General features: G+C 52.9%; 1 protein-coding gene across 14 annotated transcripts; it reads left to right on the top strand.

Moving 5' to 3' along the window:
- Positions 1-1135: 1135 nt before the first annotated feature.
- Positions 1136-22855, top strand: Tjap1 (tight junction associated protein 1). 14 transcript variants are annotated; one of them, XM_003473846.5, is made up of 11 exons: positions 1136-1239; positions 1684-1828; positions 16042-16139; positions 16737-16859; positions 18314-18342; positions 18977-19138; positions 19324-19390; positions 19631-19660; positions 20308-20415; positions 20515-20598; positions 21156-22855. In XM_003473846.5, exons 4-11 carry the CDS (start codon positions 16761-16763, stop codon positions 22254-22256), a joined length of 1680 nt encoding a protein of 559 aa, XP_003473894.1. In that variant the 5' UTR covers positions 1136-1239; positions 1684-1828; positions 16042-16139; positions 16737-16760; the 3' UTR covers positions 22257-22855. The 14 variants fall into 14 exon arrangements, with proteins under 14 accessions (XP_003473894.1, XP_013012332.1, XP_013012328.1 ...); XM_013156878.3 differs by having other exon boundaries at positions 16734-16859; XM_013156873.3 differs by having other exon boundaries at positions 1196-1304.
- Positions 22856-23216: the final 361 nt, after the last annotated feature.

Raw genomic sequence — 23216 nt, 5'->3', positions numbered from 1 at the left:
TCCCTCAGGACCCAGCTCTAGAAAACTCTGAGGACTCATCTCACTTGCTCTTTTGCTGAGCTGGGGCCTTTCTTTGCTACCCTTCCTACCAGGCCCAAGAGGCCTGGGGTCTGTAATTTCTACCTGTGCATTTCTTTATTTTATAGCGACGATTAAGCAAAAGTCTCAAATCTCTGCAGTTTGCATTGTAGTGGGAGAGACAGTCAATACAAGGAAATATTTAGTAGGATGTCAGACAGTGACACTTGCTGTGAAAGCAGGATAAAGGCACGTGTCTGGGGATGCTGATTTAGACTGATGACCAGGGAAGGTTTGTGTGGCGTGGTGACATTTGAGGAGAGACAGAAATGGAAACGACTACTTAGAGAAAGAACATGCGAGTTATGGGAAAGAACAAATTGAAAGTCAGATCTGAGGTATAAATATGCTACTGCATCAGACAAAATCATGCTCTTTATTCATGAAACATTTATGGTGTGCCAGGAATACGAGGATGCACTCACACATCGTTTTTGCAGAAGGAACAGCAGACCAAAGGCTCTACAGCATGGAGACAGAAGTATGAAACTGAATAGCCATAATAACCTTTATGTGCAAGTTACCAGAGATGCTCAGCAAAAGCAGCACCAAAGGGAGGGCTTTCTGGAGGAGGTGACAGTTAAACTGAGGGTCAAACAAGTAAAAATTAGGGGACGCTTCAAAGAGGGGCTGGCTATCTTAAGGCCTCATGCCTGAAAACACAGGACCGTTTAGGAGGTTGAAGTCCTTGAAAGAGGAAGGAAATGAGGCTGATGAAAGTGGAAGAGACTGGGCTATAGAAATCTCCTAGTGCTAAGATGAAGAGCTGATTTTATTTGGGTGATGGAGAAGTAACATCATGACTCTCCCATTGTTATTTTTGAGCTAGTTCTCCGCGCCTTCCCCTCCCCCGCCTTCTTCTTCTTTCCTTTCTTCTTTCAGTACGAGTCTCCCTCTCCTTTCCTGTTATTGCCTACACCTCACATTTCCTTCCTTCTCTCGTAGCCAAGTCTCCAAACTGTTTTAAGAGATTCCCATCTTTTTCCATCACCCGACCGGGTTTCCAGGTCCTTGCCCCGAGATCCCGCCCCTGGCACCGCCCCGGGGCCGCCCCCCGATGACGCGCCGTGCGCGGTGCGTGGGGATTCCCGCGGCCGGGGCTACTACCCGGCATGCCCCGCGGCAAGATGGCGGCTTGAAGGCGGCGGGCACCGGCGGAAAGTTTGTTGTGGGATGAGTAGTGGGACCTGGAGGCTAGAGTTGGGGAGAGGATCATAGAACCCTAGGTTAGAGTGGGACGGAGTAGGGACTATCTGGGGTGGAGAAGAAGAGGTAGAATGGAGGGGGTTGAAGGCGGAGAGATAAAAGGAGATGGGGCGGAGGGGAGGAGATGGAATACGGGGGCAGCCCAGGGGAGGGGCTTGGGGCGGGGGAGAGTGGAATAGGTGTGGTTCCGGCCAGAGGAGCAGTCACGAATTGGAGGAGAATTTATTAGCCGAGAGTAAGGAAGAATGGAGCGGGGTACCAAAGGCCTGACTGCCAGGCCTGTGAGAGGGCGAGGGGTTCTTAGTAGAGGGGAGAGTGCTCAGGGGTGGAAGAGAGCTCAAGGATGTTGGGCCGATCTGCTAAGAAGGAAACTAAAGCCGTGGAATGACCCTTTTTTAGTCGTAAATCAGCCCTTCCACAACTCTGATAGTAGCATCTGGCCCAATTTCTGCTGAAGACCGAGGGGCCTCAGGGATTGAAAGAAATCACAGTGCCTGTTTGGAAAGAAGAGGTAGCGACTTGCCCCAGCCCAACCCCAGAGCGGGTAAGGTGGCCTCTAGTGACAGCTTTCTGATTGGCATACCACTTCATAAAGGATCCACGGCTTGGAGTGATGCTGAGAATTCTTTGTTTTGCTTTTCTATAAAGGTTGTCCTTTGCCTGTGGTCCCACGAGTTGGTGTTTTGCTTAGAATGCAGGCTGCCTTTTGATAGTTGGAGTATCAAGCCTTATTTGCCTTCATGTGTGCAAGCAAATTTGGACCTAGAGATCAGGCTGAAAGTATTCTAACACATCCCTGTTACAAGCAGTTTCCTACATGTTCACAGTTTCTTTTTCCATCTCCCCATCACGTCTTCAGTTAGACATACTGCCTAGAAGTAGAGGTTTTTGGGTGACAGATGGTGGGGAGTCATGAGAAAAAACTTCCACTGGTGTTTACTGAGCATGTGCGCACCTGCTGTCACCAACTCCTGAATTCATTCTTGCTGCGTGTCTACTTTGGCACTTCACTTTTGGTAAAAAGTGTTCATTAATGTTTTCCAGGGGATGTGTATTGTGGGGAAATTGTGTCAGAGGAAGGGAAAGGCAGTTTTGGAGGAGGGTGAAGAAACCCAGACGAGTTTATGGTGAGGGATCAAGCCGACTGGTGTAAAGTTCTGGGAATGTTTATCACCTTACATTGTATCCGCGAGTCCCTGATATTTGAGAGCTGCTTTATAGTTGGACCTGTGAGGTAATGCAAGAAAGGCTTATGGAGCTTGCTTTTTTTTTTTTTTTTTTTTAATTTTTAAATTTTTTGTTGGAACTTGCTTTTTTCTGATAGCTTTCTTCCTTTCTGTTGTATTCGCTCCACATTTAAAAAAGAAATCCGTTTCATTAGTCAAACTAAAAGACCATAGACATGGTGTTCGAAGAGAGGGTTAGGGGCTGAAGCCACAGTACAGTGAATGTCGTCCTTACATACTTCAGTGCCTGTGTGGCTGTCATGAGTCAGGGGCAGGATTGTTATTAAAACCTGTTTCAGGGCCATGCTTCCCCATGACTTACTGGGGGGGTTTGGTTGATCTAGAACTCCTCACTAAACATCTCTTGTTCTGTGCACCCCTCACTGTTCACTCAAGTTTACTCCAAACAGGACCCTGAAAATTCTGATACTAGCTCAGCTTAAATACATAAGGTATCTGAAGAACTGATGATATTTAACTGTGAATCCATTTCTAGGGAGTCAAGAAGCTTCCATTTCCAGAGACAGTTGGTGGATGCTTCCTTAGAAGATGGAATTGGCAAGAGCAGTGTGATGAATGGTGAAGAGAACTGACTCTAGGGCTAGGCTGTCTAATTGAAATGCTAACTTTGCCGTTTGTAGCTATGTGACATTTATTAATTATACTGTTCTCTGTGCCTCAGATTCTCATCCATCAGTGGAGATGGTAAAAGGGCCTTATTCATGAGGTTCTCTCTCTTTTTTTTTTTTTAAAGAGTCTTGCTGTGTAGTCTAGGCTGGCCTTGAACTCACAGGGATCCTCCTGCTTCAGTCTCCTGAGAATGAAATCACAGGCATGCCCCACCACACTGCCCAGCTATCTTAAGGTTCTTGTGAGCATCAGTGCCTGACACTGAGTATCAGTTGTTTTGCTAGTCAGATCTCAGCACTGATTTCTGCTTCCTGCTTGAACCTGCTATCTCTGGAGGATCTGTACTAGTCTGGGCTGCTAGCCTGAGGAGACTCAGCTGTTGGTAGTATAGTTTTTTTGTTTTTTGTTTTTTTGTACAATGAGACTGTCTGTATTAAGCTATTAAAGTGTTTAAATCTGTGAGGCTGGGGAATTTTTTTCTTTGCATCTGAGCAGTAGTAGTGCTCAGTGAGCATAATCTGTGTGCCTAGCATGGTCATAAGTACTTTATACATATTAACTCATTTCTATAAGAACTGTATGAAATAGATATTGCTTTTATCCCCATTTTACAGATGAGAAAATGAAGGCACAGAATGTTTTAAGTCATTCCCTCTGGGTCACCCAACTAGTAAGTGGCAGAGCTGGGGTTTGAACCCAGGCAATCTGGAGCTTCAGTAGTTGAACTTCTTTTGGGGGACAGGGGATTAAAGGGATTTACTGTGTGTTTTCCAACCTGGCCATGAACTCCTGGATTAAAGTGACCCTTTGGCCTTACACTATGTGGTGGAGATAACTTCTAAATATACCTAGGAGCAATTTGTATCTTTTGCCTGATTGTTTCTGTTCTGGTTGATGTTTGTTTTGATGGTTAGGTACATATTCATGTTATAGTGAACAATGTTTTGGTTATTGAAAACATTAGAGGTCCGGTGGAGGGCCGAGCTCTTTATCACAGCCCCCTCTTTCCTCAGAAATAATAAGGGACAGTGATGAGGAAGCCAGGTGCCACTTCATCTGAAGCTGAGTGCTCTTCGTGCTCCTATTTGATGACTACCCTTTGGAAACTCATGCGCTTGGCTTGGGTGATCAGACAGACATTAGGATCTACTTTAAGCAAGCTGGGAGCAGGGGTCTGTGTGATAATATAGGTGTAAGCATCAGGCACATTTCTGATTTTCATTACTGATGTACATAGTTGAAGAGGACACAGTGTTGAATTCACAGACGTCTGGATATAATTTTTCTTTTAAAAGTGGCAAATAGCAACCTCCCAGAGTACTGGGTTTATAGGCATCTGTCACCATGCCTGGGTTGGATTCAGCATTTTTTTTTTTTTTTTGAGATAGGGTCTCACTATGCATTTTAGGCTGGCCTTGAGCTCACTTTGTAGCCCAGACTCATCTCAAACTTGCAGTGATCCTCCTGCCTCAGTCTCCTCTAAGTCCTGGGATTAAAGGTGTATAGCACCATGCCCAGAAAAAGAAAATAAGGGACACTTTAATGAAGAGCCCTGTTTCCTCAGCATGAGGAGAATGGGCAGCAGATGTATGCCACTTTCAGGCAAAGCCCTTGCTGTCTGACGAGGGCCAGGGCTCAAGGCTCGCCCTGTGGCCAAGCAGAAGGCTGCCTGCAGTCTGGGCAGAGGTGTGGCTGACATTTGATTGACTAGCTTTCCTTAAGACTCCTCTGAGTCATGTCCTGTCTACTGAACACACCCTCAGGGCCCGTCTTTTTCTTCTTAAGTGACTCTGTGCCATCAGAGCAGGCACTCGGCTGGTGTCTGTACAGGCTTTGAGGGAGTTGAGGGGTCAGGCCTCTGGGCTTTCCTTGGGAACACTGGGCCAGACCCGTGATGAACTTTCCTGTCTGTTGTGGGATGTGTGACACTGAGAGGTAGGCGGCATCTTTCAGTCTTTCCCCACTCTGTTAACTTAGAAACTGTGTGTCCCAGGGTAACCAGCGTCCTTTATCTTGATTTGTGCTGCAGTCAGCATGCTGAAACATGTTATCTTCATAGAGTACACTTTTTTGTTTCAGTACAAGAAGTCCTCAGATCTTCAGATTCAGGTCACATTTTAGTAAATATCTGAACTGCAGGATGAAGGCTGATGGATTTTGAGCGAGTTCTCCCCGTTACTATTTATTTTTGTTGTGTTAATTATTTCTTCTCACAGTGCCCCTTGTTCAGATATTTGAATCCAGTCTCTTCACTTCCTTCCTCACCATTGTATTTGGAGCATCAAGTAATTTTGGGTAAACTCAAGTTTTCTTTCTTTTTTTTTTTTTTTTTTTTTTTGTCTTTTTCCTTTTTATCGGTACCGGGGATTGAACTCACGACTGCCTGCTTGCAAGGGGTGCTTATGCTGCTGAGCTAAATCCCTAGCCCCCAAGTTTTCATTTTTCATCTGGATTAAGCCTATTGATTTTGCTTTTGCAGTACTGGGGATTGAACCCAGGGCCTTTACACTGAGCTACATATTCCCAGCCCTTTTAAAAACTTATTTTGAGACAAAGTCTTGCTAAGCAAATCACTGTGTTGCTTAGATTGAGCTCAAACTTGGAATCTTCCCGTGTTAGCCTCTCAGAGCGCTGGGTTTACAGACATCTGGTTTAAATCTTAACTCTTCCGCTTACCAGCTGTGTAACTTTAGACAAGCTTTTTAACCAACAGGATTCTTGATCTTGTACCCTGTGAAATGAGAGAGACCTGGCTTTGTGTGTATGTGTGTGTGTGTGTGTGCGCGTGCGCGCGTGCACTCATGTACATATAAGAGAGTATTGAGCATGGGAGATCAGGAGATCATAGCATCTAGCGTGATTCCTGGCATACAGAGCATAGTTGGTAAATACTTGTTGAATGAATGAGTCCCATTTTGGAAAGCTCTGGATAAGAAAAGGCTTTGTTTTATTCCCGCTACAATAAATAAGCCTTTTTGCTTCTGTCATGCAGCCAAGAACATTTCAGAATGGGAGTGGAGTTGCGTCTCCTTTCTTAAGATGAAGCAATGACAAGTTGGGAACCCCCTCAATGCACAGTCTATGCAAATAAGATCATTGATTCTCTTGCCTGACGCTGATGACCCCTGTAGTGTCCACAACGCTGCCTTCTCCAGGCTTGGCAAGGTTATGGTGACCCTGTGGATGCAGCAGGGTACATAGGTACATTTACATCTTCAAGACTGTGCCTAGACAGTCTGCCTGCGGTGAGTGACGAGAGGGAATGTCACAGGCCATGTTTCCTGGTGGCTTATGAACTGAAAAGCATTGGGTGAAATTGATGGAACACACGCAGGTATCCAGGAAGCCAAGCTTCTTGGCTCTGGTTTTCTTAAGGCAGGCTCTGCTGATCAGGCAGGCTCTGCTCAGTTGTTTCCAAGAAAGGGCTGAGTATCCCACTCTAGTCTTTCCCTTTTTGTTTCTAATGTCAATGAGGGGTGGTTCTTAGGGTACTGACTCCCAGAGACGTAGCTCTTTTCATTGCATCATGGTCAGTGGAGCTCCTGCAAGCTTGTAGTTGGGGAAAGAAGGTATCTCTGGAGGACACATTCTGATCTGGTCCTCAGACCCCTGCCCAGCCAGGTGCCTCTCCACGTACCATGCTATTATGTAAGTTGACATTAGCTATCTCTCCCCTGCTAGGGCTGAGGTGTATCTCTGAGCTTCTTAGGGGCAAAGTCTCATCCTGGAGTCCAACACTTAGGTCCTACAGTTAGTGCTGAGCAGTGTTAGTTACTGTACGATGGAATCTGTCCTTCCTGAGTGAGCAAAGCAGATAGGATCTCTGTGGCAAACTTCTGAGCTGGTTGGAAGGAAGGCCCTGTGTAAACACAAGGTAATAGTATTAACGGTGGTGTTACTGTCTCCCAGTGTTGAACTCATGTGATTAAAGGATCTTCCAGGAGCTTGGCTTCAGTATTTAGCCTTTTCAAGTGTGAGTAACATGCCCTAAGCCTGCAGGGAGGGGTTAGAAGAGAAGGTAAATAATCGTGACAGCTTTTCTTACATAATTAGCATCTTTTAAAAAGTCGTGGCTGTGGCACTTTGTTATTCTTTAAGGCCTTTCTGTGCTAGCTGCAACCTGCTTGCTTTTCTGGTTGTCTAGATGGTCCCATCTAGGTATGTCCTGTGCCCATTGCTGGCGCTCATGATTACTTTATTATCACTTTTTTTTTTTTTTTTTAGATTACTTTATTGTAGTTTTGTTTTTGTGGTACTGGAGATTGAACCCAGGGCCTCACACTGAACTATATCTGTATTTTTTTTTTTTTTTTTTGAGACAGGCATTAAGTTGCCCAGGATGGGCTCGAACTTCTAGTCTTCCTGTCTCAGCCTTCCAGAATGCAGGGAGTACTAGTGTGTACCAGAGGATCAAGGCTAGTTTGGGGCTGCACAGTGATTCAAGGTCAAAAAACTAAAAGCAAAAAGGATCAACTATACAGAAAAATAAGTGAAATGAAAGACCCTTGGACCTCTCTCTGGTCCTGTCTAACATGTTCCCCATTAATCATATGTTTTTCATCATGTATCTCAACATCACTCACCTTAAAGGGGTCACCTTTAAAAACAACACCCAGTGGTGATGGGTGTGGTTCTTCTACTTGGGCTGTTCTCTTAACGGTGTAGCCAGGAGTGCAGGCCCTGTGAAGCCTTTGGGGCACACCTTCCTTTGCCCTACAAAAAGGGTTCTCAGGGGCCATCTTTTTATTAGTATTATTTTTTATTTTTTGCTTTTTGAGATATGTCTAGCTATATAGTCCAGGGTGATTCTGAACTCAGTATGTAACCCAGGCTGACCTTGAACTTGTATCAGTCCTCCTGTCTCAGCCTCCCGAGTGCTAGGATCACAGGCATGCGCCATGTACTCAACAAGGTTGATCTTTCTGGGAGGCTAGGAGAAGCCATCCTGAAGTTCCTGTCCTGGATGGCATCGGCCTGGCTGTGTCTGCAGGACTGTGCTGCTCTGAGATGTGTTTCATGAGTAATGCAGCATCAGTACTTGTGTTTCACACGTGCCCTTTCCCTTGCCCATCCATCTTTGGCTGGGAAGAGAGAAAACTGATAAGTTTCGCAACTATTTTAGTGCAGCAAGTCCCAGATTCCTGAAGCCTTAAGTTAGCCAGGATGTTTGGTGCTATAACCTTTTTTTTTTTTTTTGTCTTTTTCCTTTTTATTGGTACTGGGGATCGAACTCACGACCGCCTGCTTGCAAGGCAGGCGCTTATGCCGCCAAGCTAAATCCCCAGGCCCTGCTATACCTTTGATATACATTTTTTTTTTTATCAGTACCAGGGATCCAACTCATGACCACCTGCTTGCAAGGCAGGTGCTTATGCCGCTGAGCTAAATCCCCAGCCTATGCTGCTATACCTTTGAAAGCAAATTGAGCCCAGCTGGTGTTCAGAGTTTTCTTGTGGCTGAGGACTCTGTCGGACACCTTTCAGCAGCCCAGCTTTTGAGTCATCACACAGTCCCTAGGACTGCCTGGGAACAGGGTAAGCACCCCTTTCCCTGTGTCCAAGGTGCCTGTGCTAGTTTCCTGCCCTGCTGCGCTGGGGAATACATTTGTGGCTGCATTTGCCTGCAGCCTTGCCTAGGGTTCCCTTCCCCCAGGTGTTACCGGAGGTCTGAGAGAGGTGCTGCAGCTTCCCGAGCAGGTCTGAAGGCAGTGCAGCTATTGTGGGCACTGTTCATTCTCTGAGGGTGGTGCTGCCCTCCGAGGTCCCGGGCAGCCTGGCCATGGCCTTCATCCTCTCTGTAGTTCCTGTGGCACTGCTCCCTGGGAAGTACCATCCTCTTGTATGTCACCTGTCCTTTGGCTGGCCCAGTCCCTGGCTGGGTTACACTGTTCCATTGTGCTGTACTCTCTGAGGCAGCTTCTGTCACAGCCTCTGTCCCCCAGCTGCTGCTTCCCTAGCTCCTGCCCTCAGAGACTGCGGGGAGCAGTGGGCTGTGTGGTGCTGGCACAAGCACAGAATGGGTGGCAACTGCAGCTGTGGGGGCTTTGTTCTTACAGCCAGCATGCAGGGACCTGGCGCAGCCTGGCAGTGGCATCTGGGGACAGGGAGATAGGGAGCTATATTCCTTCTAACAGCAGCTGTCCCCTTTTGCTTGGTCACCCTAGAGCCTTGCTGTCTGGCCAACGAGTGCTGTGCTTCACTGGCAGGTGTCCTGGGTGGCTGGAAGCCCTTGGGTGTGATAGGATCCCGAGGCGCTGTCCCTGGACCCCAGGAGAGCACCGTGTGAACCAGTGCTATACACAGTTTGGCTTTGCTCTGCTCTCTGCAGGTCCAGAATTGGGTTGCTCTCAAACCAAGCAGTGTGTATGTTAGCCAGCCTGGCAGCATCTGCCCTGAGTCTGTTGCTGATTGTGCTAACTAGCTGTGCTGGTCAGAGAAGACATTAGCCCGAGAGTCTGACCTCAGCCAGCTGCCCTGCCCTGGCTGCCACCCTCGAGTTGCCTCCCTTCTTCTCCCACATGGCTGCCTCTTCCCTCACTGATGTTTTACCATCCTGCTGCTGTCTTGGCTTTACTAATAGGTTCCCTCCCTCTTCTCAGTATCCCCTCAAGGCTGGGGGCGTGCACTGGTGGCCAGGAGAGAGCAGTGTCCTGCAGCATGGTGTCTATTGCTGGGCCCCTCCACCTCCCTGCCCACCCTCATGTTTTCCCCCAAAACAGAATGGGTTAGAGTTTCGCTTCTACCTGTGTTTTGTCGCGTGAAGTGTGAGACCGTCTCTTGGCTATTGGTCACTGAGCTGTCACTGCCTCTCCTGCCTCAGGAACAGATGAGCTGGGTTGGGAAGAGACTTCACTTCACCCCTCTGTCAGGAGGGGAAGGTGGCATGCTGTCCCACTGCGCTGCTCATCCAGGAGAGAGGTTGGGATCAGCTGCCATCTTCTGCTTGGGTGGGGGACTGAGGTGAAGCTCAGCTGGGCTGTGGGGACATCCCTGGGCAGAAACAGAAGCTTTTAAATGAAGAGGCAGAGCCCAGCACATGGCGTCTACCTGAGGTGTCACTCTCCTTGGCAGCTTGTGGCCCTGGAGGTGGAGTGGGAGGTGTTGGGCTCCTACCCATTCCACGTCTGGAGTTTCAGGTGAACTTTGGCCGAGAGGAGCTGGAAAGGCACCTCAGCCAGTGAGGGTCAGGACCTGTCCTGGACTCCGTCCTGCCGGAAAGTCAAGACCTCCGCGGAGCCTGTGAGTGAAGTGGCACAGTGGTGCTGCACCGAGGCCTCTCCTCCAGGCCAGGGGTCGGAGAAAGCAGGACATAGTTGCTTGGTGTCCCTTACTGAGGCAGGTCTATTCTGTGAACAGATTCTGAGTCCTGACAGTGGGTGGTGCTGGACCAGGGGACTTTGAGACCCACAGGCCCTCCCAGTGGCTTCTGACCCCATGGGTGGGGAAGGCAGGGCCTGCCTGACTGGTGGCCTGCGGCAAGTAGGTGTGCATGTGAGAGGGGCCATTCAGGACGCTGGGGAGAGAGGAAGCAGTCTGGAAGGGTTTGTTTTTTGGTTTTTGATTTTTTTGTTTGGCTTTGGCCAGGAATATAAGAGCCAGGAGTGGAGGTCTGGGCACAGGGTCAGATGCCGAGCACTGGCTGTGAACACGAGGGCTTTGGCTTTCTCTTTATTGGGGGAGGGGCTGGTTGCTGGGGGCATCTTCAATCTCTTCAGCCCCTTTGTTCTGCTTGGTGTTTGGATATGTGGCCAGGTGGGCGGATCTGAGGTGTTTGCTCAGGTGGGAGCCAGGTGAGCTGTGGTCGCCAGCACCCCAGCACCGTTGTTCGTTGTTCGTCTTTAAAATTGTTCTGGTGCAGTATGGTTTCACCCTGTATGGCTTTCAAAACCCTGTCAGTCTGTTGAGGTTAGAGTAGGCAGGGGGCCAGGCCAGGGCTGCAGGCTGTGAGTCCCAAGAAGGTTAGGTTGTACTTGCCTGGAGGGGGGTAGCAGACCAAGTTGTTGGAGGGGCAGTAGGGCTGGTCTGGGCACAGACTGGCATCTTCCAGCCTAGTCATCTGCCCAGAGCAGAACCTCTGCCCAGACCCCACCCTAGAACTGTTGGCTGCCTGCCTGCCACGCGCCCAGGATTGCTGAGGGCTTTGCTCATACATCTTGAGAGCAGTCTTGGGAGTAGTGGTGTGCTGGAAAAGTGTGTGTGTGTGTGTGTGTGTGTGTGTGTGTGTGCGCGCGCACACGTGCGCGTGCACACACACACACATGCGCAGGCAGGTGGGGCTGTGGGGGAGTAAGCAGGGCTGGGCCCACCTCAGTAATAGAAGCTTGTGTTCTGCCTTTCATGGGGTGGACAGGGCTGTGATACTATTATGCTGTGGGACAGTAGGGATCTTCATAGGGAGTGCCCAGGGCCACTGCAGTGCCACCTGGTCAGAGGGCTGGCTCTTCTTACCTTTAGTTGGAGGCAGAGCCTGGATTTCAGAAACTCGAGGAGTAGCCAGTTCTCATGGTAAGGGTGTAGCCCTCTCCAGCCTGCCCATCTTCCCCAGGTCACAGAGTTCAAAGACTGTCCCGCAGTTGTGCTCAGGACCATGCTGTGTTCTGTGACCAGTCTGGTGGTCTAGTGGCTGCTGAGGGGCTGTTGGAAGGACTGGTACTTATTTGAATTATTTCTTTCTAACCTGGGTCCCCAGGTTATTGAGGCAGCACTCTGTAGAGCTGGTGTGTTCTCAATCAGAGTTGGTTTTCCTTTCATTCTAGAAGCAGTAGTGATTATTAACTTCCACTGGATTTTCTTTGAGTGTTAGTGATTTCTGTGGTGATATATGGGTTCTCCCTGAGTCAGACAACTGGGTTTATTGACCCCTTGAGGTCCCATACTTGCTTGGTTTATTGACATCTGTGAGCAGAAGGACTTAGCAGGCTCAGAAATAACTCACACCTAGATACCTAGATAAACTAATAGGACATCATTCATTCGTTCATTCATTCATTTTCTCTGCAGTTCTGAGTTGAACCTAGGGCCTTTGCTCTGCAGTTTTGAGACAGGGACTGACCAAATTGCCTAGGCTAGGCTTGAACTTGCAGTCTTCCTACCTTTATCTCCAGAGTGCTAGAATTCCTGTGTGTGCCATTACAGCCGGCTGGCATGGTTTTTTAAATGAAGCAGTGGTGATGGGCGGAGTGTGACAGGAGGAGACTGTTGTGGACTCAAGTCCTATCTCCTTGACATGAACAGAGTGGGGAGACAGCCGGCCTCTGAGCCCTTACAGGATGCAGGCTGGGGGATTAACCTTTGGTTCTTCTCCTGGGCCTCAGGCAGACCCTCAAGGGCAGCAGAAGGAAGTGGGAGGCCTCTGGGGCCTCTGGGCCTCTAGGCCTTGGACTTCTTTACTGTTGCCTCTTACAGGTATAGATGGTTTGGCAAAAGTCAGGGTTCTGAAGAGGGTGCTCTCCTGTCCCCCTCCAGCTCCTGTAGCAGGCATCAGAGATGCCTAGGGAGTTACAAGCACATACCCACAGAGGGAGCAGGTAGGCTTCTCAGCTCCTGGTCAGGGTGGCACTTTTTGTCCATTGTGTAAAGGACACTGCTCAGCCAGCTTAGGGTGTGGGTCTTGGTGTCCATCTCCAGTCTACACTCTGCTCAGCTGTTCAGTGGGTTCACGGCGCAGGTTCCCATGCATGCTGAGTCCCATTCCTAATGAAAGTAGACTTTGTTCTGAAAGGCAGCTAATCGTGCCCCATGGGCTGTAATCAGGGAGAAGGTATTTAATGTGGGGCAGGCGGCAACAGGCGGCCTGCATGACTGGCAGATTTCAACATGGCAATTAGGGAGCCATCGCCCCCACCCCTGCAGCTAGAGGTAGCCTCTCCTGGATCCTTTCTGCGTAAGGGAAGAATGAATGTTATGCAGCAGGGAAGGAGGCGGCCTCATGCCCAGTGTGGCCCTGGAGTGTGCCTTTCCCCTGGCCTCACTTTCTGGGGGTGAGGAGGGTGCTTGCTGTGTTGGATGGCTCCTGGAATGGTGCCAACAGGTTCCATCCAAAGAGTCACAGGCAGGCTGGGTCAGCCAGAGGCCCCTGTGCCTCACGCTTCTCCTAAGGCATGGCTGTCCTTGTCGTGGGACCCAGCCTCACATCCTGAGTTCTCCACCCCAGGTCCTGAGGCGTAGGCAGAGTGGGGAGGACAGCAGCAGGGCAGCAGGAGTCTTCCCTGCTCCTTGCACTGCCGTGGTGCCCTGTGACGCACTCAGCAGCGTATGCCATGAGCCCCAGGTGGGCCTTGGCCTTACCTTGCTTGTCATAGCCCATTCTCAGTTGTTTGGCTGCTTCCCTGGGGACCCCCCCCCAATCCTCGTACAGGATTGGGCTTCCTTCTTGGGCTGCCATACTCTACGGCCACCTGGGAATGCTCAGGGGTTATACCTGGTGGCTGACCTACTGGTGGACCTTGTCCAGGTCTTCTGGTTCACCACTTTTTCCACCTGGGCCTCAGTCTCACTGCCTCTCTGGTTCCCTGTGCTTTAGCCTTGTGTCACCCTCGGCCCTTGTCCAGCCGTTAATGGTGTCTCCGCCCCCATGAGCTGATCTAGAGCGCTTAGCAGATGTTGGGAATTGGAGATGGGACTGGTTGTCTTCATGAGCCCCCTGTATTTACTGGAATGGGGTAGAGAGTGGCTCAGATCTCCTTAGGCATTGGATGTGTCCCCTAGCTGTGACTCTTTGACACTTTGGAAAAGGGCCTCCCACACAAAATCCCCATGTGTAGCTACTGTGCATTTTAGTGCCAGTCCACCCCTGCCCCACCCGACCCCCTCAGACTCTCCTGAGAGTAGATCTGTGTTGTTGCGGGGCCTGGCTGGGTGGTGGGGACCTCAGGTTAGGGTGAGGCCAGGGGAGGTGAAAGATGCTTGAGGCCTTCTGTGAGGTGGCTCTGAATGCAGGGACGCAGCAGATCTGAGCGTGTCCCGTTCTGCCTGCCCAGTGCTTACACAGGGCCTGGTGCTGTTGGCAGGAGTAGAGACAAGGAGGTGAGGAAGAGGGCTGGGAAGTTAGGTCACAGCAGCATAAGCATCTGCCTGACAAGCACAAGGTCCTGAGTTCAGTCCCTATATCAAAAAAAACAAGGAGGTAAGGAAGAGGCTACAAACAGAGGACAGAGCACCCAGTGGTGCGGTTCTGCAGAGAGGCTTCCTCAACTGGTGGGTAGGGCAGGGGAGGAAAGAAGAGACGCGGCTTTCCACGAAGGGAGATGGCAGAGACTGTGCCCTGGAGCCGCCCCTGGGTGTCTCTTACTGCTCTGTCCCTGCTGTACACCCACATGCATGGCAGAATGTCTGCCCAGGGGCCAAGGCTGTGGGGACTTTCTAGGCCTTACCTTGCTTGTCATAGCCCATTCTCAGTTGTTCAGCTGCTTCCCTGGGGACCCCCTGCCCCCATACAGGATTGGGCTCCCTTCTCCGGCTGCCATACTCAGCAGCCACCTGGGAAGCCTCAGGGGTTATACCTGGTGGCTGACTTCTGGTGGACCTTGCCCAGGCCTTCTGGTTCACCACTTTTTCCACCTGGGCCCCCATCCCACTGCCTCTCTCTCCCTCAGGCCCTGCCCTGGGGCCCTCTGGGGACAACACCAGGGGACTTATGGCAGCGACTTGTTTGCGCCTCCGCACCCCAGGAATGTGCTGTCCTTTCAGGCCTGCCTGGATTCCTGTGCAGGGAGTCAGCAGACACAGCCTGCTGTTTGTGCCCTGTGGGGACACGTTCTGCCTCCCGTCAAAGAGGTGGAGACTGGCGGCTCGTGCCTATGCTGCCACACCCCAGTTCCCCCAGAAACCCCAGTCCAGGGATCAGGAGGGAGACCACTTCTGCCTGCCTGCCCCCACCGGTGCTTCCTGCCCCAGGTCTGCTGGAATGTGACAGGAGTCACAGCCAGGGCATGTTCTGACAGTGGCAACACACGCTTTTGCCCTCCAGACTTCCCTCAGCCCCCCGGCTCTGTTCAGGTGCATGGATGGCAACAGGAAGAGGTTGTTTTTAAGCCCAGAAGGCCACCTGAGGTTACTGCCGCCTCGGGTTTCAGTTGTGGTGGTGGTGGCTGCCCCCGTGCTGCAGCCTGGCTCACTGCAGGGCCATGGGCAGAACCTGCGGGGCCTTGCAGGTCTCTGCCTAGCCACTGGCCCCTAACGTAGTGCCAGTGAGGTAGAGAGTTGGCCACTGTGTGCCAGAGCAGCCCTAAATTTGGGCTTCCTATGCCAGGCCTCCCCCCCCCACCACCACACACACACACTGTTGACCTTTTGTGGATGCTTCTACGTTTCAGGGCTGTCTTGTGCATTGCTGCCTGGTGGCAGCATCCCTGGCCTCCACCATTAGAGGCCAGTTCAGACTCTCCAGGCATTTGCCAGGTGTCCCTAGGGGAAGGGGTGGGTAGAGTTGCCTGCTGAGAGCCAAGGCTCTAAAGTGCTGCCCTTCCAGCCTCCTCTCCTGGACTCGCCTTCCTTGTAGCCAAGTCTGCCGGCTGCTGTCGTGCACAGAGGTGGCCTTTGTGCTTTTGTGGAAAGACTGCCAGGAGCTGTCTTCTTCTGTCATCTTGCTTCTCCCCAAGGCCTTTCCTGGTTGAGACTCACTTTCTCCAGAGCACTGAGTTGTCTGGAAACAACAGAGGCCTGACAGATGAGTGGGGGAAGGATGAGAGGGATGGGGACAGAACAGAGCTGGGCCTGCAGCAAGCTGAGACATTACTTGCATATACACAGAGACGAAAAGCAGTGCCTCAGTAGTCTCCTGCCCTCTCTGCCTGGCCCTCCCCGGGGACCTGTCCAGGTCCCAGCCCGGCAGACAGGCCTGTGGCGCTGACAGACAGGCAGCTGGCACCTGGTTTCCACTTGTGTCGCTTCTCTGGTTTCAGGAGTGCCTGGCTGGAGGAAGTGGAGGGGCCGTGGGATGCAGAGAGCCAAGGGCTGACTCCCACAGGGCAGAACAGAGCGAGCAGCCGACGCCCAGACGGTATGTCCCCAACTATATGTCCCCGCCAAGCCTGTGTCCCACGTGATGTTGCCTGGATGGCTGGTAGGCGAGGAGCAGGCAGGTGTCCTCTCCTGGTGGAGGGCATAGAGTGCTCTTGAGCTTGGAGACCCCACAGAGGAGCTAGGCTGGGGTATGTCCACAAAGCTTTACCTTTTTTTGAAGCAAATGCTTACCAAACATTTCTGCAGTACCTTGTGCTGCTGTGGCACCTCACGGAGTCCTCACAGCATTCCTCTGGGCGGGGCTGCTCTTGCCTGGTTTAATGCTGAGGAAACAACTGCACAAAGAGTGCTTTTCCCTTTCTGCCCCAGCAAAGGGCGAAGTGCCGCTATGAGGCTTCTGTTGCAGTCTCAGAGCAGGGTCTGCAGGTCCTAGGGCCCTTCCTACTTGCTTGTTCCCCATGGGGTCCGTGCCCCACTGTCCGTACTGTACTACCCACAGGACCAACCCCAAAGTGGCCTGGACCTGACTGCCTGTGTGGTGGCTCCTGCTTCGTACATGTGTGGCCCTTAGTCATACATGTCTTGTCAGTCCAGAGTCCTGTGTGCCCTCTCTGACCTCTTCCTCCCTTAGCAGGTGGAGGAGCCCATACCTCCCAGAATGACCAGTGCAGCTCCTGCCAAGAAGCCCTACCGCAAGGCCCCACCAGAGCACCGGGAGTTGCGGCTGGAGGGTCCTGGGTCCCAGCTTGAGCACGAGGTCAGCAGGACTGATGGCAAAGGGGTCCCAAGACAGGTGTCTGCCTGTCTTCCCTTACTTGAGCTAAAGGTCCCCGAGTGGGGCTGGGGTGGGCTGTGGCACTATCCGCAGCTGTGTTGCTGGGGGCACCTAGGGAACAGGGAGGCTGACTGTCAGCTACATGGAAACGGCCCTGTGTGGCCTTGCTCTCCCTGCAGGATGGGGCAACCTGTGGGAGGCTGGGCTTGGGTCCCTGTAGCCAAGTGATGGCCCCCAGTGATCCAGCTGCTTCCCACAGCTGCTCTGCCTTGTCTGTAGGAAGTGCCTGCTTCCTCAGCTGTGCTGTTGTGCTTGTGTATTAAGTATGCGTTTCCTGCTGGGACCAGGCAGGGTTAGGGCTCTGTTTCTAGGAGGCCTGTGCACTCTGGTGGGTTCTCTTCCCTCACTGGGTTCTGGTGGCCCTACCCTGTTACCGTGCATGGAGCATTTAAAGGACTAGGAAGACAATCACCAGATAAGCATCAGGCATATCATGGTCCACTTGGGAGAGATTCAGGCCAGAGAACCATAGGTGAAAGTGCCAGCTATTGCTTGATCTGGTGATATAGACCTGAAATTTCAGCAGTGTGGGAAGTTCAAGCTCAGTGTGGACAGATCCTCTCTCAAAATGAGCAATGAAAAAGGACTTAGGGATGAAGCTCAGTGTGAAGGCCTTGGTTTCAATTTCCAACATGGCAAAAAAGAAAAAAGCCAGGCTTATGCTAATTCCTACCTAGTGAGCATTGCTCTGGTTTTATAGAGGAAGGGGTCCAAGAGCAGGCTCTGTGAACCAACATGTGGTGGTCAAGGTCAGATATAGGTGTTAGGGACTCCTGAGTCCTTGGTCTGAGTTACCTTCTCCCCTGCCCATGACTGCAGCTCCGAAGCAGCAGGTCCATTTGGAACAGGCCTTTGCATTTCCCTCCTTGGTGTAGCAGCTGCCGGCTCTGCCCATGGCTTGGGCCACGACCACTATGAGGGCCTGGGAAAGATGGGCTGGAGTTACAGCAGCATAAGACACTGTACTACTGTCAGGATTAGCCCAGAGGCTGCCAGCATCCGTGCCCTAAACCTCCAAGGTCCTGGGAGGGCTCCACCAAAGCTCAGGACTCTATAGCCTGGCCTGACTTCACTTCCCTGGAGGTCCCAGCCGTGTAGTGTGGAAGCCGGGCCCAGGAGGAGCCCAGTGGACAGTTAAGAGTATGTCTTTGGAGGAGGTGGCATAGTTCCAGGACCCACCTGAAAATGGCTTTAGGAGTAAGGATGAAGGTTGGCATGGGTGAGGGCAATTATTGGGTGACATCCATCTCTAGAAGGCCCTGCAGCGCTTGTGTGCAGAGCTTCAGAAGGGTCCTGCTGGGGCTTCATGGAGGGTAGGCTGCCCAGCAGGTCAGGATCTGGAGCTGAGCCTCAGGCTTTTGTTTTCTTCTACCCAGGAGCCTCTGACGGACGCAGAAAGGATGAAGTAAGTTTGATTGACCACGACGTTACATTGCCATGTCCCCTTAGCTCCCAGCAAGGCTGTTGGCACAGTCAGACTTTTCCCTGGCTTAAACGGAAGTCAGAGTTGGGATGGGATTTCTCAGGTACCCTGGAAGGCAGCTTGATGCTGTAGGTACTCTTTTCTGGGGTTTTTATTGTTCTGTAGGCCCTGAGAGGCCCTGGAGTGAGGAAGTGGATGGTTGGGAGGGACTTGCCCTTGCGAAAGAGCTCCTGTGCCAGCTGCCTCCCTGTGACAGCCCCACTAGGCCCCAGGAGAGGAGGGTAGGGCTGGGCCGGATTTCCAAGGGATTAATAATGGAGAAGCTGATTGTGCAGGGGAAACTAGAGCCAGGGGCTTGGTGGACGGCTGGCTTGGGCAGTAACCAGAGACAGGCTGGGAGCTGCCCCGCACCCCCTGTTCCGTCCTGTTGTTCTGCAGTGGGGTGGGGGTGGAAGGTGCTCTCCCCTACTGTCCTGTGCCTCCCCCCATTCTTCACAGGCTACGTTCTTGGGCCTTTGGCACGTGCTGTCTTAGACCCAGGCCAAGGTCCCAAGAATCCCCCTGCCCCAGTCGCATGCCCCTTCTCTCTGATGCCCTCTCTGCACCGCACCCACAGACTTTTGCAGCAGGAGAATGAAGAGCTTCGTCGGCGCCTGGTCTCAGCCACCCGACGCACTGAGGCCCTTGAGCGGGAGCTGGAAATTGGGCAAGACTGCCTGGAGCTAGAGCTTGGCCAGAGCCGCGAGGAGCTGGACAAGTTTAAGGACAAGTTCCGCAGGTATGGGATGTGGGGCCACACTCGCATGCGAGCACCTCCCCAAGTGTCGATTAGCTGGAAGAGGCCTCAGATTTGACCTTGCGCTGATTAGAACATACATGTCGGTATTGTGACTGGAGAGGGCGCTGCCCAGGAGTCTTCGGGAAGTGCAGGTCTGGACCAGGTGTGTCTGTGTCCCTCCCTAGGCTGCAGAACAGTTACACAGCCTCCCAGCGGACTAACCAGGAGCTAGAGGACAAGCTGCACACATTGGTACTGTGGCGCCAGGGTGGGCAGTTGGTCTGGCACTGTGCTCCAGGGCAGGGGCCAGGCTTTCCTTTGGGGAGCCACTCTGGCCTGGAGCCTGAGGCCTGGGGTAGGGTAAGGGGCATGGTAAGGGAGGGGACCGCAGTGTGCTGTGCAAGGTGGGACTGTTGTGATGCTCATACTGTTTCTCTTTTCTCCTCGTCTCCCCCTCATGCTGCCACCGTTGCTGCCGCCCTCTCCTCTCAGGCCTCTCTTAGCCACAGCTGGATATTTGCAGTTGCGTCTGAGTTTGTGTTTCCTCCTTTGTGCTGGCCTCCTCAGCCCGGGCCTGGGACCTCCGGGTGCTGGCCCTCTTCCTCTGCCCCTTGAGGACCCGTGTCCTGTCGTTTCCCTGCATGAGGCCCATTCAGTAGTCAGGGCTAGGGCTCTTGCCCCACTGTCATCTTGAACACTGACTGCTCACTGCAGGGGCAGTGGGCCCTGGCTCCACTCCATGGATCAAAGAGCCCGCAGCCTCCAGCCAGATCATCCCTTGGGTGCCCCGGCTGTGCCCAGTTGCTCCCTCCTGCCACTTCCTGGTGTTGCTGAAAACCAACAGCTGCACATACAGCCCTTGGTGCAGTTTCTACTTCTGAGTCCAAGCAACCTTGCTTGGTGCTCAGAGCCCCTGAAACTCTGTGGCCCACAGACAAATCTAGACTCTCTCTCCGGGGTCTCACCCCAGCTGGCCCAGTAGGACCAGTGCAGTAGGAGCAGTGCCCAGTCTCCTTCTGTCTGTCCGTCACTTGTCTGCTTTGTTGCCTTGGCTGCCCTGGCACGTGTACCTCATGTCTCTGGGCTGGAGGTTGGGTCAGGTCGGGTGGGGTGGGGTGGGGTGGGAGAAGGGCTGGCTGGGTTGGATTTACAACTCCTGTGTGCCTCAGATCCAGAAGGCTGAGATGGACAGGAAGACACTGGACTGGGAGATTGTGGAGCTGACGAACAAGCTGCTGGACGCCAGAAACACCATCAACAGGCTGGAGGAGCTGAACGTAGGTCACCTGCCCATCAGGGCTCTGCCACCCCCCCCCGCCTTGGGCTGGTGCTAGGGAGGGTACAGCTGCCATGTGCTGAGGTCGCTCTGTGTGCAGGAGCGCTACCGGCTGGACTGTAACCTGGCGGTGCAGCTGCTCAAGTGCAACAAGTCCCACTTCCGCAGCCACAAATTTGCCGATGTGAGTACAGTGCCCCCTGTCAGCACTGGCCAGCAATACCTTCTAGTCCTGGGCTCTAGCTCTGCCCAGAGCCTTTATTTAGCCTCTTCTCCACTTGGCCCTCCTACCTCCATCCTGCCCTGCACCCAGGCTGCCACTGTGCAGGGGGCTGGCCCTGCTGGCATTTCTGTGAGACACTCAGCTCGAGCCTGTGTGGGAAGGAGGTGTGGCTAGACCTTTCGGCCACGCATGCTGTTCCTGTTACCTCAAGGGCCAACTAACTGTAGACCCTAGAGCCACAGGCCACAGTCAGGCGGGTTTGGGCAGGGGTCTTGCTAAGGTGGGGAGGTAGAAGCCCAGACACATAGCCTCGCCAGTAGGTCTGGGTTAAGTCTCAGCTGCGTTCATCAGAAGCTGCAGGTGGTTTCCAGTGCTGAGCCCGCATGGCTGAAAAATGTGGTCACAAGATCTCCCTTGTATGTAGCGCATATAGCAGGGCCATGCCAAGGAGCCATCGATTTCACCGTGGCCCAGCTGTCCTCAGCTGGGGCCATTCACGCCTCTCTTCTTTCTCACAGCTGCCCTGTGAGCTGCAGGACATGGTTCGGAAACACCTGCACAGCAGCTCTGAGGCTGCTAGTCCGGGTCCTGCTCCCAGCCCAGCCCCTGGGGCTGTGGTGCCCACCTCAGTCATTGCCCGTGTGCTGGAGAAGCCAGAGTCCCTGCTGCTCAACTCTGTTCAGTCAGGCAGTGTGGGGCGGCCCTTGGCCGAGGATGTCTTTGTGCACGTGGACATGAGTGGGGGCTCCCCAGGGGACATGGCCAGTCCCCCAACCCCCAGTAGTCCCACCCCCCAGCCCAATGGTGAGTGCCACTCTCTGGATACTGTGGGGGGCTCCCCAGAGGAGGAGCAGTCCCTGCCAGCCTTTGAGAAGTTGAGCCCCTATCCTACCCCATCTCTGCCCCACCCACTATACCCTGGCCGAAAGGTGATAGAGTTCTCGGAGGATAAGGTCCGCATCCCTCGCAACAGCCCACTGCCCAACTGCACCTATGCCACACGCCAGGCCATTTCCCTGAGCCTGGTGGAGGAGAGTGGTGATCGGGCCCGCCCCAGCCCGGGGCCCAGCAGCCCTGCTTCAGCCCAGGCCTCCCCACACCACCAGCCTGGCCCTGTTGCCCCCATGCCCAGCAACCCAGCCAGCTCCACTAGCTCTGAAGAAGACTTATTGGCCAGCTGGCAGCGGGCATTTGTGGACCGCACTCCACCACCTGCTGCTGTGATCCAGCGCACTGCCTTTGGGCGGGATGCCCTCCCTGAGCTGCAGCGCCACTTTGCCCTTAGCCCTGCCGACCAAGATGAAGTGATTCTGACACCCTCAGCCCCTCCTGATGAGAGTGGGCTTCTGCTACTAACAGAACCTAACCGAGACTTCCCCAAGGAGGAGGAAGAGGAAATGCTGAACCTGCCTGTCAGCCCTGAGGAAGAGCGCCAGAGCCTGCTGTCTGGGGACAGGGGTGCAGAGGAGGGGTCTGGCACTTTGCACACTGAGGGTAGGGGCTGGCCACTCCCTGGCTCCAGCCGCCCCCAACGCAGTCCCAAAAGGATGGGAGTACACCACCTGCATCGAAAGGACAGCCTAACCCAGGCCCAGGAGCAGGGTACCCTGCTCAGTTAGGCCATCCTCAAGGACAGCCTGGCTTGCTGGTCTGGGAGCAGGCAGCCTGCAGAGAGTTGGGCCTGGCCTCTTTCCCCTGACTTGCACAGTTTGGTTCCCTGTGTGAGTGACAGGCTATGCCAGGCCTTTCAGTTTGACAGTGGCACCAGCTTGCCTCCTTTGTGACTTGTCCTTGTCTTGGAGTATTTATTCTCCAGAGTAATGTGCTGATGGCCTCAGGCCATTCTCTCCATCGACAGCCCAGGTTGGGCTGCCCCAGGACACAAGGGGCTCATCAGTGTTCATCCTGACCTCCCTGCATGTTCCTGGGCTAGGTGGTTCAGGGTGTCACTGGAATTAACCTCTGGGTGGTTTTCTTCTGCACTGCATGAGCTGTTGCCCTTCAGGTGCCTGGCCTAGCTCCCTGGGATGCAGAAGTGAGACTCAGGGCTCCCCTTGCTGCTCCTGTGCCCTGGATAGGAGAGTGTGGGCTCCAGAGGCCTCAGGCTGGGCTCTGTGTGAAGTCCAGCTCCTCCCAACCTTGGCTCTAGACTGTTACTCCCAGCTTTGGGAACTTTTCACATTGATGACTATTTTAAAATAAAACTATTTTACTGGTATGGCCTTGCTTGTCTTAATGACCTCCCCTCCTCACATTTTGAGTAGTCCTTCCTGGTCCTAGTGTTTTCTTGGTCTTTGCCAATGACCCAACCCTCCCACTCTGCCTGGGGCTTCCCGGGCCACAGAGCCTCCGGCCTTGGGAGTGGACCCTCAAGTAACCTTGGCAGGGCTCAGGTCTCCCTTTAGCCCAGCAGTGGAAGTAGGCTCCTCACTGTATGTTACAACCTGTATAGGTTTGTGTGGTGTAACCCCAGGCCCCAGGTCCTAGACCTGAGCAGCCTGCTGGAGGCGTCAGAGCTTTGGCTGTGGGGCGCTCCTGCCGCCTAGTGGTGCTTAACGGTAGTCCCCGTTCCTCCCCCA

The sequence above is a fragment of the Cavia porcellus genome, unplaced genomic scaffold (assembly GCF_034190915.1).
Source record: "Cavia porcellus strain 051 isolate PalLab524CR breed Dunkin Hartley unplaced genomic scaffold, mCavPor4.1 scaffold_28, whole genome shotgun sequence".
NCBI lineage: Eukaryota > Metazoa > Chordata > Mammalia > Rodentia > Caviidae > Cavia > Cavia porcellus.
This window is presented reverse-complemented; position numbering and strand designations above follow the sequence as displayed.